The 16,777-nt window shown below is 42.2% G+C and overlaps 1 protein-coding gene across 1 annotated transcript in view; it reads left to right on the forward strand.

Annotated features, from left to right (window-relative positions):
* Positions 1–285: 285 nt before the first annotated feature.
* The window catches only part of cntln (centlein, centrosomal protein), a 391,318-nt gene continuing 374,826 nt past the window's right edge, over positions 286–16,777 (forward strand). The window contains exons 1-2 of the mRNA XM_041185504.1: positions 286–413; positions 10,882–10,975. Coding sequence (XP_041041438.1) covers positions 10,895–10,975 — 81 coding nt within the window. The 5' untranslated portion in view covers positions 286–413; positions 10,882–10,894. The remainder of the gene's footprint in view (positions 414–10,881; positions 10,976–16,777) is intronic.

Below are 16,777 nucleotides of genomic sequence, written 5' to 3' on the forward strand. Positions count from 1 at the left end.
ACTCTGCTTTTTGCACAAAATGGAATGTTCACAGCACAAACCCGCACTCAGTTTATTGATGGGATTTTGTGTCAAGGTTGGAAGGTTTTGTCCAGAAATGTGATTGGGATGTGGTATCAGCGGGGGAGGGGCGGGGGCGGGGATGAGACCAGTGGAAGCAGCGGGGCCGGGGGCGGGGCCTCGATGACGCAAAGTGTCGCGCATAGGAGTGAATTTGCTTTACGGGAGGCGGGGAGTTTGAACGAACGGAAAGTGACAGAGCGGCGGCGTTGGCGGCATCGGGATCGGGGAGCCGAGAGCCGAGAGCTGAGTGGCGGCCGTCAGTGTCGGTCGGTGTTTTTGTTTTCCTTCTTTCGGCTCCAGTTTGTCCCTCACACAATCCGGTTACCAGGGCAACCGGCCGGGCAACAACGGTAATTGCAAGTTAAACCCCCCAATAATCCCCCTCCCCCCGAATAAACATCCCGATTAATCACCCTCTCCCCCCCCGAATAATCCCCCAATAACCCCCCCCAAATAAACATCCCGAATAATCCCCCTCCCCCCGGAATAAGCATCCCGAATAATACCCCAACCCCGGAATAATCCCCCTCCCCCCGGAATAAACATCCAGAATAATCCCCCTCCACCCGGAATAAACATCCCGAATAATCCCCGTCCCCCCGGAATAAACATCCCGAGTAATCCCCCTCCCCCCGGAATAAACATCCCGAATAATCCCCCTCCCCCCGGAATAAACATCCCGAATAATCCCCCTCCCCCTGGAATAAACATCCCGAATAATCCCCCTCCCCCCGGAATAAACATCCCGAATAATCCCCCTCCCCCCGGAATAAACATCCCGAATAATCCCCCTCCCCCCGAATAAACATCCCGAATAATCCCCCCCAAATAAACATCCCGAATAATCCCCCTCCCCCCCGGAATAAGCATCCCGAATAATCCCCCTCCCCCCGGAATAAACATTCCGAATAATCCCCCTCCCCCCGGAATAAACATCCCGAATAATCCCCCTCCCCCCGGAATAAACATCCCGAATAATCCCCCTCCCCCCGGAATAAACATCCAGAATAATCCCCCTCCCCCCAGAATAAACATCCCGAATAATCTCCCAATAATCCCCCTCCCCCGAATAAACACCCAGAATAATCTCCTTCCCGCTGAATAAACACCCCCAATAATCCCTCCCCCCTAAATAAACATCCTGAATAATCCCCCAATAATCACCCCCGAATAAACACCCCACAATAATCCCCCTTCCCCCTAATAAACCCCCAATAATTCCCCTCCCCCGAATAAACATCCCCAATAATCCCCCTCCCCCCCGAATAAACATCCCGAATAATCCCCCACCCCCCCCCAAATAAACATCCCGAATAATCCCCCTCACCCCCCGAATAAACATCCCGAATAATCCCCCTCCCCCCAAATAAAAACCCCAAATAATCCCCCTCCCCCTGAATAAACACCCCGAATAAACATCCCGAATAATCTCCCAATAATCCCCTTCCCCCGAATAAACACCCAGAATAATCTCCTTCCCCCTGAATAAACACCCCCAATAATCCCTCCCCCCTCCGAATAAACATCCTGAATAATCCCCCCGATAAACACCCCACAATAATCCCCCTCCCCTGAATAAACCCCCAATAATTCCCCTCCCCCCGAATAAACACCTTCCCCTGAATAACCCCCAAATAAACCCCTCCCCCGAATAATCCCCTCCCCGAATACAACCCCAATAATCCCCCTCCCAAATAAATATCCCAAATAATTCCCCCCCGAATAAACACCCGAATAATCCCCCTCAACCTGAATAAACTCCCCGAATAACCCCCCCCCGAATAACCCTCACCCCCGAATAACCCCCACCCCTGAATAAACCCCCCCTGAATAATCCCCCCTGAATAAAAACTCCTCCCCAAAAAACACTCTGAATAAACCCCCCAAATAAACTCCCCAATAAACATCCCCCTGAATAAACACCCCCAAAAAAACCATACTGAATAAAATCCCCAATAAACACTTGCCCCCGATTAAACCTACCCCCGCATCAATGCACTTCTGAACAAACCTGTTAAATGAGCTGCCCCAAAAGACCACTCCCCTGATGATCCCTCTAGAACCACCCCCAAGATTAAAACCTTCAAAATAAGCCCGCTGCATAAACCCTCCCAAATAAACCCCTCAAAGTAGCCTCACCCCCTCCAATAATCACCAAACCTTCCCCCCCCTCCAAATAACCGCAACCACCCCCCTTTCGAAATTGCAGCGTTAGGGGTACAACAAGGTTTGGCTTTGGATTTAGGTTTGTTTCAATAGCTGAGATGGACACTGTGGTTCTCCAAGACATGTCCATTGTGTTTATTGAAACTCAACAGTGAAAGGTATTATTTTGGTTAGTATCTACAACAATCCAGTTTTGGACAGGGCAGATTGTGTTTTTGTTCAAATTGGACTGCTTACATATTAACAAAATGTAAACTGGATATCAGGAGTTCTTTTAAGTAGGTGTCACTCTTTCCATTTCCTTCTGTATCATACAACAATGCCATATTACTTGGAGATTTCCAGTCAATATCAAATACTTTAAGGAAAAGTCAAAACTAAAACTATCAACCCATCTGTGCCCTGGTCTTACGCTTCCCCTGTTTAGTTCTTTGCAAAATGTAACTAATTTATGTACTTGATTTTGTATGTTTTTATTGTTGTTATGATACTAATGATTAGCTCAACATTGTTTACTTTCTTCTATACAGAGCTTATTGGTGTTGGTAAAATGGAAAGAGAGGCAAGTTAGAACATAAAAACATATGAAATAGAAGCAAGAATAGGCCATTTGGCCCTCCAAGCCTGCTCTGCCATTCACTAAAATCATAGTTGAATTTCTCCCTCAACTTCACCTTCCTGCACTATTCTCCAGACCCCTTAATTTCCTTAGTACCTTGAATATACTCAATGACTGAGCATCCACAGCTCTCTGGGGTAGAACATTTCAAAGATTCGCAAACCTTTGGAGAAATTTTTCCTTATCTCAGTCCTAAATGTCCAATCCCTCATTCTGAAATTGTGATCCTGTGTTCTAGATTCCCCAGCCAGGGCCAACATGTTCTCAGCAAGTACCCTGTCAAGCCTCAAGAATTTTATGTTTCAAATAGATCATCTTTCTTTCTAAACTCCAGGGAATAAAGGCCAAACCTACTCAATCTCTCCTCATAGGACAATCCCCTCATCCCAGGAACCAGTCCCATTGACCTTTATTGCACTCCCTCCCGGACAAAGATGTTCTTCCTTGGGTAAGGAGACCAAATGGCACACACTAATCCAGGTATGGTCTCACTGATATGTATATCTGTATAAATGTAGTAAAACTTCTTCACTCTTATGACCCAATCCATTTGTAACAAAAGCTAACACATTATTTGCCTTCCTAATTCTTGCTGTACCTGCATGTGAACTCTCTGTGATTCATGTACAAGGACACCCAGGTCCCTTTGAATGCAAACATTTCCCAGCACCTCACCATTCAAAAAGTATGTATTCTGCTTGGTTAATTTTTCTAACCAAAGTGGATAACTTTTTTACACTCACCACATTGGTGCTGAGGTTCTTGCTCACTCATCCATCCTGTCTATATCCCTCTGCAGCTGCTTTCCGTCCTCCTCATTGCTTACTTTCCCACCTAACCTGTAAGTTTGGACACACTACATATATTGTAACATACCATGTGCTTCATCATTGGCCCTTAGCATAGTTTTGTTGCTATTTCCTTCTTCTCCTTGAGCCTGTTCCATCATTACACAGGATTACGAACAAGGAGCAGGAGTAGGTCATTCGGCGCCTTGAGCCTGCTCTGCCATTTAATAAGATCATGGCTGATCTGATAGTAACCTCAAATCTGCATCCTGCCTACCCTCGATAACCTATCACCCCCTTGCTTACCAAGAATCTATCCACCTCTGCCTTAAAAATATTCAAAGACTCTGCTTCCACCATCTTTTCAGGAAGAGAGTTCCAAAGACTCATAAGCCCCTGAGAGAACATTTTTTGCCTGATCCGTTTTAAATTATTTTTAAACACTGATCCCTATTCTAGATTCTCCCACAAGAGGAAACACCCTCTCCACATCCATCCTGTCAAGACCCCAGGATCTTAAAGGTTTCAGTCAAGTCAGCTCTTACTCTTTTAACCTCCAGCAGATATAAGCCAAGTCTGTCCAACTTTTCCCCATTAGACAACCCGCCCATTCCAGGTATTAGTCTGGTAAACCTTCTTTGGAAGCATCCTTCCTTAAATAAGGTGACCAATACTGTACATAGTACTGCAAAGATAGTCTCACTAGTGCTCTGTATAACTGAAGCATAACCTCCCTGCTTTTGTATTCAATTCTGCTCATGATAAATTATAACATTATATTAGCTTTCCTAATTACTTGCTGTACCTGCATACTAGACTTTTGCGATTCATGGACTAAGACACCCAGATCCGTCTGCATCTCAGAGCTCTGTAATCTCTCACTTTTTAGATAATATGGCTTTCTTTTATTCTTCCTGCCAAAATGGACAATTTCATATTTTCCCACATTATACACCATTTGCCAGATCTTTGCCCACTCAGTTAACCTATCTATATCTTTTTGTAGCCTCCTTATGTCCTCTTCACAACTTGCTTTGTGTTGTCAGCAAATTTGGCAACCATCTCATCCATCCCTTCATTCAAGTCATTTATATAAATTGTAAACAGTTGAGGTCCCAGCACTGATCCCTGTGGCACACCACTCATTACATCTTGACAACCTGAAAAAGACTCTCTCTCTGCTTCCTATTAGCCAATCTTCTATCTGTGCCAATATGTCACCCCCATACAATGAACTTTTATTTTCCTCAATAACTTTCCTTGTGGCATTTTATCAACTGCCTTCTGGAAATCTAAATACAGTCCATCCACTGGTTCCCCTTTATCCACAGCACACGTTACTTCCTCAAAGAACTCTAATAAGTTGGTTAAATATGATTTCCCTTTCACAAAACCATGTGAATTATCTTGAACTTATCTAAGTGCCCTGCTATAGCTTCTTTAACAATGGCTTCTAACATTTTCCCTATGACAGACGTTAAGCAAACTGGCCTGTAGTTTCTTGCTTTCTGTATCCCTCCTTTTTGAATAAAGGAGTTACATATGCTATCTTCCAATCTAATGGGATCTTAACCGAATCTAGGGAGTTTTGAAAAATTAAAACCAATGCATCAACTATCTCACTAGACACTTGTTTTAAGACCCTAGGATGAAGTCCTTCGGGACCCAGGCTCTTGTCAGCCTGCAGCTCCAACAATTTACTCAGTACCACTTCTCTGGTGATTGTAATTTTCCTGAGTTCCTCCCTCCCTTCCATTTCTTGATTTATGGCTGCTTCTGGGATGTTACTCGTATCCTGTACAGTGAAGACTGATGCAAAATACCTGTTCAATCCATCTGCCATTTCCTTGTTTTCCATTATCAATTCTCCGTACTCACTTTCTATAGGACCAACGCTTACTTTGTCAACTCGTTTCTTTTTAAAATATTTATAGGAACTCTTACTATCTGTTTTAATATTTCTGGCTAGCTATCTCTCGTACTCTAATTTTTCCCTCCTTATTATTCTTTTAGTCGTCCTTTGCTGTTCCTCACGTAGGATATGTGGCATTCCATGTGGCGTGTCAAATGGCTACACCCAAAATCTTTATTTAGGTGAAATGACAGAGGGTCACGAGTATGACAAGCCACAGTGTACAAAGGCATTTATCCAAACATCCCCCTTTTTATAAAAAGAAAAAAAAATCAGATGCCTTACCATTTGTAAGTTACTTGACATACATAGTTCAGAAAGAAAATAATCACACATGAACAAAAAGCTGTTCTTTCTACTCTGTTCCAGTTTTGTCTGTCCCTACATACATTACACACACTGACAACTTCTCGACACAGATGCCAATTGCCACATGGACTGACTTTTGTTGAATGCCTTGTATGTTTGACCTGCTCTTCTTTCTCTGATCTGGCAACAATTTCGCGCTTTATCAGGGTGAAATTTGGTTTTCTGTCATTTCACTTTGATCTTGTCACTCACTCATTTCCGACTTCAGTAATTTTTTAGCTATTGGAGGAGCAGTTTGGATGCGGCGTGACATTAGTCGCTGGACTGGATTTTCACACTTTCATGAAGTGTGTTTGGCATTTTTCACTACTGCCTTTCCATTTGACTGGGTCTAGTGTGGAAATGATGTATGGTGCTGAATTTCCCAATCATTCATGAAATGCTGACTTCTTAACTTGTGACCTGAGGGCCATTGTTGCTCATCACAATGTCAGGAATGCCATGACGACTGAGGTGTGCTTTCAGGCATTCTATGATCTCACTGATGGTTGTTGACGTCAACTGGTCTCATTTCCAATAGTCTGAATAATGTTCGTTTGTGACGAGATAATCAGTTCCAGTGAGAGTGAAGAGGGTCTACTCCAAGATTCATCCATGGTCTGTTTGGGATGTCATGAATCATGAATGGCCCTTTAGCTTACTTAGCTTGATGTCCATTACAAGCACTGCATTGGCTGGTGTGATCTTTACTCTCATTGCTCATGTTTGGCTCATAGACCACTTCTCTTGCCTACCTCATACGGCACTCGATTCCTTGATGGCTTGCATGGTTGCGCTTCAGCATAGGTTTTCTCATCTCTTTGAGGATAATTATTCTAGTTCCTTTGTGCAAGATGCCACCTTGGGTGATTACTTTATCTCTGTATGTCCAATAATCTCTTAAAGCTGCAGGTGTCTACATGATAGTTTCAGGCCATTCTTTCATCACTACTTCCTGTATCACTGGGAGCGTTGCGTCGTTAAGCAGTTTGCTTGCTTTGAGCAAAATGTTCATCTGTCAGGATCTGTTCAGAAGTAAATGGCTTCATGTAACACGTAACACTGAAAATTTCTTCTGGTACATGAAGGGTTACCAGTTCAAGCTTTTGACTTGTTTCAGCTGAGATGAGAGGACTTTGCTTAGTGTCCACTATCTAGAAATGCAGATCATCTTTCTTCCCATTGCATTGGGCTCTCAGCTAGGTTTGTCCTCTTGTGGTGAGCATCATTCCATCGTTGAGCCTCAACTTTATCTTTGGCTTAACCTTCAGGTCACTGTCTTGAGCAACTTCACAAAGGTCTGCTAAGCTCATGATGTTGCATGTACACCATCTGACACTTTATACTAACTTGATACTTTCCTTCTGCAGTCATCATTCCAAGAGTCACCAAACTATTTTTTATTTCAGACTTGACGTTGCCAATCTGTCCTAGAGTGAAAAGTGTTTCTTCAGATTCATGGTCCAATGTCTCTCCAGCAACCATCTTTATAGGCTTGCTTTTTTTCTTTCTGGCAAAACACTTGTATGCAAAGTGATTCAGCTTCTTGCAGTTAGAGCACTGCTTTCTCCACGCTGGACATGCTTCCTTTTCTTTGGTGTGATGTCCTCCACAGTATTTACATGCAGTACTCTGGCCTTGATCTTTCTGCTGGCCCTTATGTAAATTGTCCTTCCATTTTTCCACTATTTTGTGCTTGGAAGGCCTGGATTGCTTCTCTGTGTAGCACAAAGCCTCGTCAGTTCTCCCTTCAATACACTTCAGCTGATGCTTAGCCATCTTAAAACTTCTGCACATGTCAATAGCTTTCTTTAGAGTAAGTTTCTCTTCTCTCAGCAGATGTACTCTCACAGCCAGACCTCTTGTTCCTAAGACCATCCTATCTCTGATGAGATCATCCTTCAGTTGCCCAAACTCTCAGGATTCAGTTACGTGCCTGAGTGCAGTCACATACTGATCAATATTCTGCCCCCCTTCCTGAGCTCTAGTGTTAAACACATTACATTCATAAATGACATAAGTAGAGGGTTAAAAGTGGGTCTTCAAGGCCTCAAATTTTATAAGTCTGTTTTTCTGCTCCTCAGTGAGGTCTAGGTTCAGTACAGCTTGCAGCACTCTTTCCTATCACTGATAATGGAGTTGCTACTCTAAAGTAAGGTTTCTTGTTCAACTCTGTGACAATCTCATAATTCTGCCATTCCGACTGGAAGAATTTCCAATTCACTCTCAAATCTCCTTTCATCTTCATAAGAGCAGGTACTGGAAAATTCAAGGCTTCAATGATTCACCCAGTTGTCGATGTCTTGTACAAAGTTGCAGACTGAAGTTTTAATTATTCTCCGCTGTTTTTCAGAGCTGCTGGCTCTCTTACACCTATCAAAATCCATACAATCCCAGCTGCACAATTCTGAAACCATGTTCCATGTGGTATATAAAATGGTGTATAAAGGCCTTCAATTCTATCAACTGGGAAGGATTGTGCAGCGTCCTCCTCAAATTTGGCTGCCCACAGAAACTCATCATGGCCCTCTGCCTGCTGCAAGATGACATGCTAACTGTGATCCTTACCAACGGACCTGTTACAGACCCAATACGAGTACAAACTGGGGTCAAGCAAGGCTATGTTATTACACTAACGCTCTTCCCCATCGTCCTTGTTGCAATGCTCCACTCCATCTCCAAGAAGCTACCCACCAGAGTAGAGCTACTCTACAGAACGGGTGGGGAACTATTCAACCTACGCTGCCTCCAGTCCAGAACCAAGATCACCCCAATCTCTGTTATCGAGCTGCAGCATGCTGATGGAGTGTGCCCATACGCAAGCGCTGAGGTCAAGCTCCAAACTGTTGTCAACGCATTCACAGAGGCGTATGAAAGAATGGGCTTAAGCTAAACATCCGGAAGACACAGTTCCTCTATCAGCCTGCTCCCACTGCACAACACTGCCCCCCGACTATCAAGATCCATGGCGAGCCATTGGACAACATTGATCATTTCTCATACCTTGGGAGCCGCTGCTCAGCGAAAGCAGACATCAAAATGAAAATCAGTATCGCCATCACTGTGCCAGCGCAGTCTTTGGCTGACTGAGGAAAAGTGTTTGATGAAAAAGAGCTGAAACCCGGCACCAAGCTCATGGCCTACAGGGCTGCAGTGTTAACTGCCCTCCTGTATGCATCAGAGACATGGACAATATACAGCAGCACCTTAAATCCCTGGAGAAATGTCACCAGTGATGCCTCTGCAAAATCCTGCAAATTCAATAGAAGGATAGACATTCCAATATCAATGTCCTCTCAAGCCAACAGTATCGAGGCACTGGGTTACGGTTAATCAGCTGTGTTGGGCGAGTCACATCGTCCACATGCCTGACACAAGACTCTCAAAACAAGCTCCCTACCCCGAGCTTCGTCACGACAGGTGGTTACCAGGAGGGCAAAGGAAACATTTCAGGGACATCCTCAAAGCCTCCCTGAAAAAATGTAACATCCCCACCGATGTGTGGGAATCTCTTGCTCGAGACCACCCAAACTGGAGAGGAAGCATCCACAAAGGTGCCAACCTCTTCGAATGTCTTCGACAGGCCCAGGTGGAGGCCCAGCACTTACAGTGGAAGGAGCGGACCCAAAATCCGAACACCCCACCCACCCGCCTCATCAAACACTACCTGTCCCACCTGTGGCAGTGTGCGCGGAGCCAGCTTTGGACTTTTTAGTCACCTCAGGACCCGCAACCCCGGAGTGGAAGGAAGTCATCCTCAGCCCTGAGGGACTGCCTAAAAAACAAGAAAAGACACTGCCCAAACCCTTTACTTACATAAAATTACATCAGAGGTCACATGAGTATGACAAGCCAAGGTGTACAAAGGTATTTATCCAAACATAGGGCAAAGTTCAGGCCCTTCAGCGCAAGCAGTCCATGCTGGTGTTTATGCTGCACTCGAACCTCTTCCCATCTTTCTTCATCTAAATCTATCATCAGAACCCTCTATTCCCTTCTCCCTCATAAACCTGTCTAGCTTCTCCTAAGTGTTTCTATACGATAGACTCCAGTCACTCCCTGTGGTACTGAGTTCCACATTCTCACCGCTTTTTGGGTGAAGAAATTTCTTCTGAATTCTCTGGTTTTCTTGGTGGCTGTCTTATACTGTATTGATGTCCTCTAGTTTTGCTCCTGGCCCACAAGAGGAAGCATTCCCTCTGTATCCACTCAGTCAAAACCTTTCATCATTTTAAAGACCTCAATTAGGTCATCTCTCACTCAGTCTTTTTTCAAGAGAAAATAGACCCATCCTGTCAATCATTTCCTGGTATGTATACCCATGCATTTCTGATATCATCCTTATAAATCATTCGATTAGATCATTGCTGATCTGTATTTTAACTCAATATATCCGCCTTGATTTTGTAACCCTTAGCACCCTTACCTAAGAAAAATCTGTCAATCTCAGTTTTGAAATTTTCAGTTGACTCCCAGATTTCCGCTATCCTTTGTGTGAACAGGTACTTCCTGACACAATCTCTTATGGCTTAACTCTAATTTCAAGGTTATGCCCCCTTATCCTGGCTCCCCCAACAGAGGAAACCTCTATTTCTATCTACCTCATTGAATCCTTTAAACATTTTAAACATCTCAGTTTGAGCACCCTTTCATCTTCAGTTGAGTGCAACCAGGCCTCAATTTAATAGCTCTGAAGAAGAGTCATACAGACTTAAAACATTAACTCTGTCTCTTTCTCTCCACAGATGCTGTCAGACCTGCTGAGTTTTTCCAGCACTTTCTGTTTTTGTCTCATAATTTAACCCTTTTATCCGCATATTGTTCTGGTGAATCTGTGCTGCACTTACCCTTCTAGGCCAATCTATCCTTTTTAAGATGTGGTATTCTGAACTGAGCAGAGTGCTATGAATGGGCTGTAACCAGACTATTGCAATCATCATCATCACCGTCTGATTTTCATGCTTTTCTTTGTGCTTTTTAAAAAGGTGTTTCATTATCATGGCTTCAACACAGTGTGACCCTCAGCTACTTCTGGAGGAACAAGTGCGCAAATTGTCAGAAGAACTTGCTCAGTGTCAGGTGAGTTTGTTTGTATATTGTGGATGTTGTCCACTTTTGCATTTATCAATTGTGGTCTAGTAGAGATTGAGATTTTAAGATCTGTTGTTCTTAAACTCATGTGGAGCATAAATACCAGCAGGAACCACTGGGCCTGAATGGCCTGGTTCTGTGCTTTGTAGTTCCATGTAAGAATGACTGAATGTGCACATGAATAATCTTAGAATCCAAAATGAGAAAAGGAAATTTTCGGTTGTATTTAAACTAATGTATAGATTTTGTTGCACTGCTTTACTTTATAAGAATTCCAAGCAAGCAGTCGGTTTGTTTTTTTTTATAATTATCTTGCTCATCATTTTATTCATCTAGTTAATCCTGACTATCTAATGAAGAGATTTTGTCAAGACTCTGTGATGAGCAGTTTTTATCCTGTATTGAATTGGGATTATTGCTTTAGTGTATGTTTCATATAACCATGCATATAAATCATTGCTCTTTAATATGCAGAAGCCATGGTAGAGGAAGCCCTAGATGAAATACAGAATGGTGGGAAAGTAAGAGGTCAGTTGGTGAAGGCAGTGGGATTAGCAGGTGACCAGGTCCTAGTGGCAAAGTACAGCAGAAGATCTGCAGATACTAATGGATAGAATGATTAAAATAGTGAAAGCCTGCAGAATTAAAATTAAACTTGAAAAGATCTAAGTTATAAAGATTGGAAGAAACAATGGTGGGAAAGTAGAATTCAAGATAAATGGTTAATAGCTGGAACAGATATCACAATGTAAGTACTTGAGAAGAATCTTGTCAGAAGATGGTCAGTGCCATAAAGAAATCAGAGCTAGATTAGCAATGACAAAAAATACATTCTCCAAGCATAAAAGAGTTGATTCAGCATAGGTATGACTAGAGATTTTAAGAAAAGAATTTTCAAGACTGTGATTTGGAATATTGTTTACGTAGCTGAAATGTGGACCTTGAGAAAGGTGGACATCCAAAGACTTGAAAGCTGTGAAATGTGGTTCTGGAGAATGATCAAGTGGTCAATTGGAGATAACTAAAGAGCAATGAAGAAGTTCTCAGGATGGTGAACGTCTGGTGTGCAGGGATATTACTACCCGCATGTAAAACATCACCTCAGAAAGATTATAAAAGACTGTTTCATCCAAAAATCTTGCTGATATTGGTCTGTGTGAGAAATATGTCCTAAAGAAAATACTGTCAGTAACTTCCTGTATCCTTCTTTATTTACTTGTAAGTACATTTTGTTCCAGCCTAAACATAGTGTTTGGCATTATAGCATTTGCCATCCTTTGGATTAAAATAAGAGAAGGATTTGGATTTCCATAGTACTTTTCACCACCTCAGTATGTCCCAAAATGCTTTACTTTTTGAATTAAGTACTTTTTGAAGTGTAGTCACTGTTGTAATGCCTGAAAAATTGCAGCAAATTTGCGCACACATCTCCTACAAACAGCCAATGTGATATTGACCAGATTATTTGTTTTATTGATGTTGATTGAGGGATACATATTGGCCAGGACATGACAGCACGAAGCTCTTGGTGTGTTATACTGTAATTAAAGAGCAATTATTAGTCTTGTGTCATGCTATTCCAGTCACTGTACATAAGGATACCACTTCCAATGCATGGAATACTACATCTGCTAATGGAAACTGTCTTATTGCTGTGAATGTAGCTGGAAAGTGTTGGGAGAAAGCCCAAATTGTAAAAATTACATACAAGAAGAATGAAGATTGAGTGGTTTACCAACTGAATCCCAGATTGTATTGCTGCCAGATGTATTTTTATAAATGTGCATATTTGGAATGAACTTTTTAAAATTAAATTAAATGATTTTGGTCATTGAGTACATTATAACTCTTTATTATCTTAGACATTGTACATACAGATTTGAAGTGATGTTGTGTTGGTTTAGCTGCATAGCTGTGAAAAATGGGGCGCAGATCTTGACCTATGGTCTCTTGGATTTCACCTATAGTTTCTCAACTGGGAGCATTGGGGCTTGCTCCTTAATTGCTTTTTAATGGACTAAGTTCACACCAGTTCTGAGGTACATTTGGGTATATTCACAACACAGCCAATTTTATACAGTGTCATTGTTGAGAGAACAAATTGCTATAGGCAACATGTAGTTAATGTCATTAACTTGTTCTGCATGAAAGGTTTTATTGCAATATTTTTTAAAAGTTGCAATCTTTTATTTTAAAAGTATCTGAATTCAATATCCCCCCTCATTTCTCTTGCTGAGGTTTGAAGTTTTTTTTAAAAAACGGGTTAGTGAATTGATTCATCACTCCTGCTGGTGTTCCTTCCTGCCACCTATTTCGCCTCTGATGTAGCATGCTGGAGGACCGTTACCGCAGCACCACTACACCTCATTTAATCAGCTTTCATGATAGAATCTCTCTTCTGCTGGTATCAATGCCAAATTAAAAAGGTATACTTCTTTTCAATCACACAACAGTTAAACAATGGTTATTAGAAATTTTAAAGATGTTAGTGAAGGTTTGGGTTAGATTAGGGCCTTTCGTAAAGTAAAGTTTTTTATTGGTGCTTTTGATGGTTTTGGTGAAATCACAATTATTTCTTAGATTATAACGGACTCATTTGAAATCAAATATTTTCCTTATAAGCATGTAAAATTATTACTGGCAATCTGTAATGCATCCCTGAAGTATGCAACACCATGTCAAACATAATCTGTGGAATATTTACCATGGAGTCGTTTATCTTTTTTATTTAGTGACTCAATAAAATGATTAACTATTGAGATTTATCTTGGTTCAAGTTGTAACATTTAACCTAGTAACTTTATTCTAGAGAAGATAGAGCTCATTAAAACACAAGGTGAAAATTTGACACTTTAAAGAACAAAAATTCTCATTCCAAATTAAAAGTTGATCATTCATTCTAGCCTTTTTTTAAACTCTTATTTTGGAGACACTTTCTATTTTTCTAGTAACTAAACAATTCTTATTTCTCTAAGCCAGAGAATCAGTCTCCTGAGGAGAAATAGTTTTCAATGCAGCAGCGTAATAAACAATATTGCAGCAATGTAACGATTCATATAACTTTATTTTTGCAACAACCCTAAGTTAAATATCTAACCACGATTAAAATAAAAATTGAAAGTGTAAGGACCTATTTGGACTGGATTTCTTTCTATGAAAGTAATTTTTTAATGACAAGTTACAGAATGAACTGTTATCAGACATTTGCAGCATTGTAAGAAGGAAAACTGCAAATGCTAAAAACCGGTGATAAAAGTTGGATGATGAGTGTCACCAAGTTAGCAGTGGTGAACTGATTTCTCTATTTGTCCCACTCCTGTGTTGGTTATATGGAATACTCTCCACTTGCTTGGATGAGTACAGCTCCAGCAATACTTAAGCTCGACAATAATAAAAAAAAATCCAGGACAAAGCAGCCTGCTTGATTGGCATACCATTCACCACCTTCAACATTCACTCCTTCACCACTGACAAACAGTAGCTGCACTGTGTACCATCTACAAGATACACTGCAGCAACTCACCAAGGCTCCTTCGACAGCACCTTCCAAACCCATGACCTTTACCACCTAGAAGGGCAAGGGCAGCAGATGAATGGGAACAGCACCACCTGCGAGCTCCCCTCCAAGCCACACTGACTTGGAATTATATTGTCGTTCCTTCACTGTCGCTGGGTCAAAATCCTGGAACCCCCTTCCTAACAGCACTGTGGGTGTACCTACACCACATAGACTACAGCGGCTCAAGAAGGCAGCTCACCACCGCCTTCTCAAGGGAAATTAGGGATGGGCAATAAATGCTGGCCTAGCCAGCGATGCTCAAATCCCATGAACAAATTTAAAAAATAACAGAATTTGAATTTAAAAGAGAGGTGATTGATTATGCCAGTTTAATATATATTTAACCATTCATAGCTCAATGCAAGAAATAAACCTTAAGTTAACGAGCAAAGAGTTAGTTTTGTTGCTAAAAGCATAAATTATTAACAAAAGTTTTAAATGTACAAATATCCAACTATCCACTAATGCAAAAGCAACTCTCACAATCCCACCACAACCACCACCACCACCCCCCAAGCATGCAAGAGTATCAGATATTAAATACTTGGCCAAGTAACAGGTAAAGTCAGAAAAAAAAATTTTGCAAATAACCAATGCTTGTTCACAGCTGGAGGGTCCCGGTCCACAGTAGCTGCTGGTTCTTGGGGTTTCTCATTGCAGAAGTGGGGTTGATTTGGAATTCTCCTTTAAGAATTCTCAGCTTGCAGCAAGGAGGTCTCCTGGTGGGGCTTTCAAAGCACAAACAGCTAAGCTTTCATGAGAGAGGTTTCAGAAGAAAGAGGGATGGGGTAAGACACTTGCTGCTCCTGTGGTAGTCCCTCTGTGACTGTACAAAATCTAGTACCTTTCTTACACTCGAGCTGGATCAGATGAGCCCTCTCTTGAGAGCTCCATAGACTCTGTATCTTCATAAAAGCTGCTTGTGTCCTTCACAAATATAACATGGTAGCTGCTGTAAGCTAGTGCACTTTGCCTGGGAAAAATGTTCTTTTCAAAAGTTCAGTACATATGTATGTCCAGCTGATGTCACAAATTAATATATTACATAACATATCTTCATAAGAAGGATTATGCCAATAGCCTGGCTCTTCACTTCACAGATGCTAACTGAGCTGCTGTGTTTTTTCAGCATCTTCTGTTTTTATATTTGTTTTAAACTGTGATTGTTTTGCTATGTGCTGAGGTTTGATCCCCTTTTTAAGAAATTCATTCACGGGATGTGGACTTCGTTGGCTGGGCCAGCAATTATTGCCCATCCCTAGTTGCCCTTAAGAAGGTGGTGGTGAGCTGCCTTCTTGAGCCGCTGCAGTCCATGTGGTGTAGGTACACCCACAGAGCTGTTAGGGAGTTCCAGAATTTCGACCCAGCAACAGTGAAGGAACGGCGATATATTTCCAAGTCAGAATGGTGAGTGACTTGGAAGGGAACTTCCAGGTGATGGTGTTCCCATCTATCTGCTGCCCTTGTCCTTCTAGATGGTAGTGGTTGTTGGTTTGGAAGTGCTGTCTGAGGAGCCATGGCGAATTCCTGCAGTGCAACTTGTAGATGGTACACACTGCTGCTACTGTGCGTCAATGGTGGAAGGAATGAATGTTTTTGGATGTGGTGCCAAATAAGCTGGCTGCTTTGTCCTGGATGGTGTCAAGCATCTTGAGTGTTGTTGGAGCTACACTCATCCAGGAAGTGGAGAGTATTCCATCACACTCCTGACTTGGTGGAAAGGCTTTGGGGAGTCAGGAAGTGAGTTACTCATCACAGGATTCCTAGCCTCTGTCCTGCTCTTGTAGCTGCGGTATTTATATGTCTAGTCCAGTTCAGCTTCTGGTCGATGTCAGCTCCTGGATGTTGATAATGGGGATTTCTGTGATAGCAATGCCATTGAACATCAAGGAGCAATGGTTAGATTCTCTCTTGTTGGAGATGGTCATTGCCCACCACTTGTGTGGCAAGAATGTCACTTGCTTCTTGTTAGCCCAAGCCTGGATATTTTCCAGGTCTTGCTGCATTTGGCCATGGACTGCTTCAGTATCTGAGGAGTCGTGAATGGTGCTGAACATTGTGCAATCTTGAGCGAACATCCCCACCTCTGACCTTTATGATGGAAGGAGGGTCATTGATGAAGCAGCTGAAGATGGCTGGACCGAGGACACGACCCTGAGGAACTCCTGCAATGTTGGCCTGGAGCTGAGATGACTGACCTCCAACAACCACAACCATCCTCTGTGTCGTTT

Source organism: Carcharodon carcharias, chromosome 4, assembly GCF_017639515.1.
Source record: "Carcharodon carcharias isolate sCarCar2 chromosome 4, sCarCar2.pri, whole genome shotgun sequence".
Classification (NCBI taxonomy): domain Eukaryota; kingdom Metazoa; phylum Chordata; class Chondrichthyes; order Lamniformes; family Lamnidae; genus Carcharodon; species Carcharodon carcharias.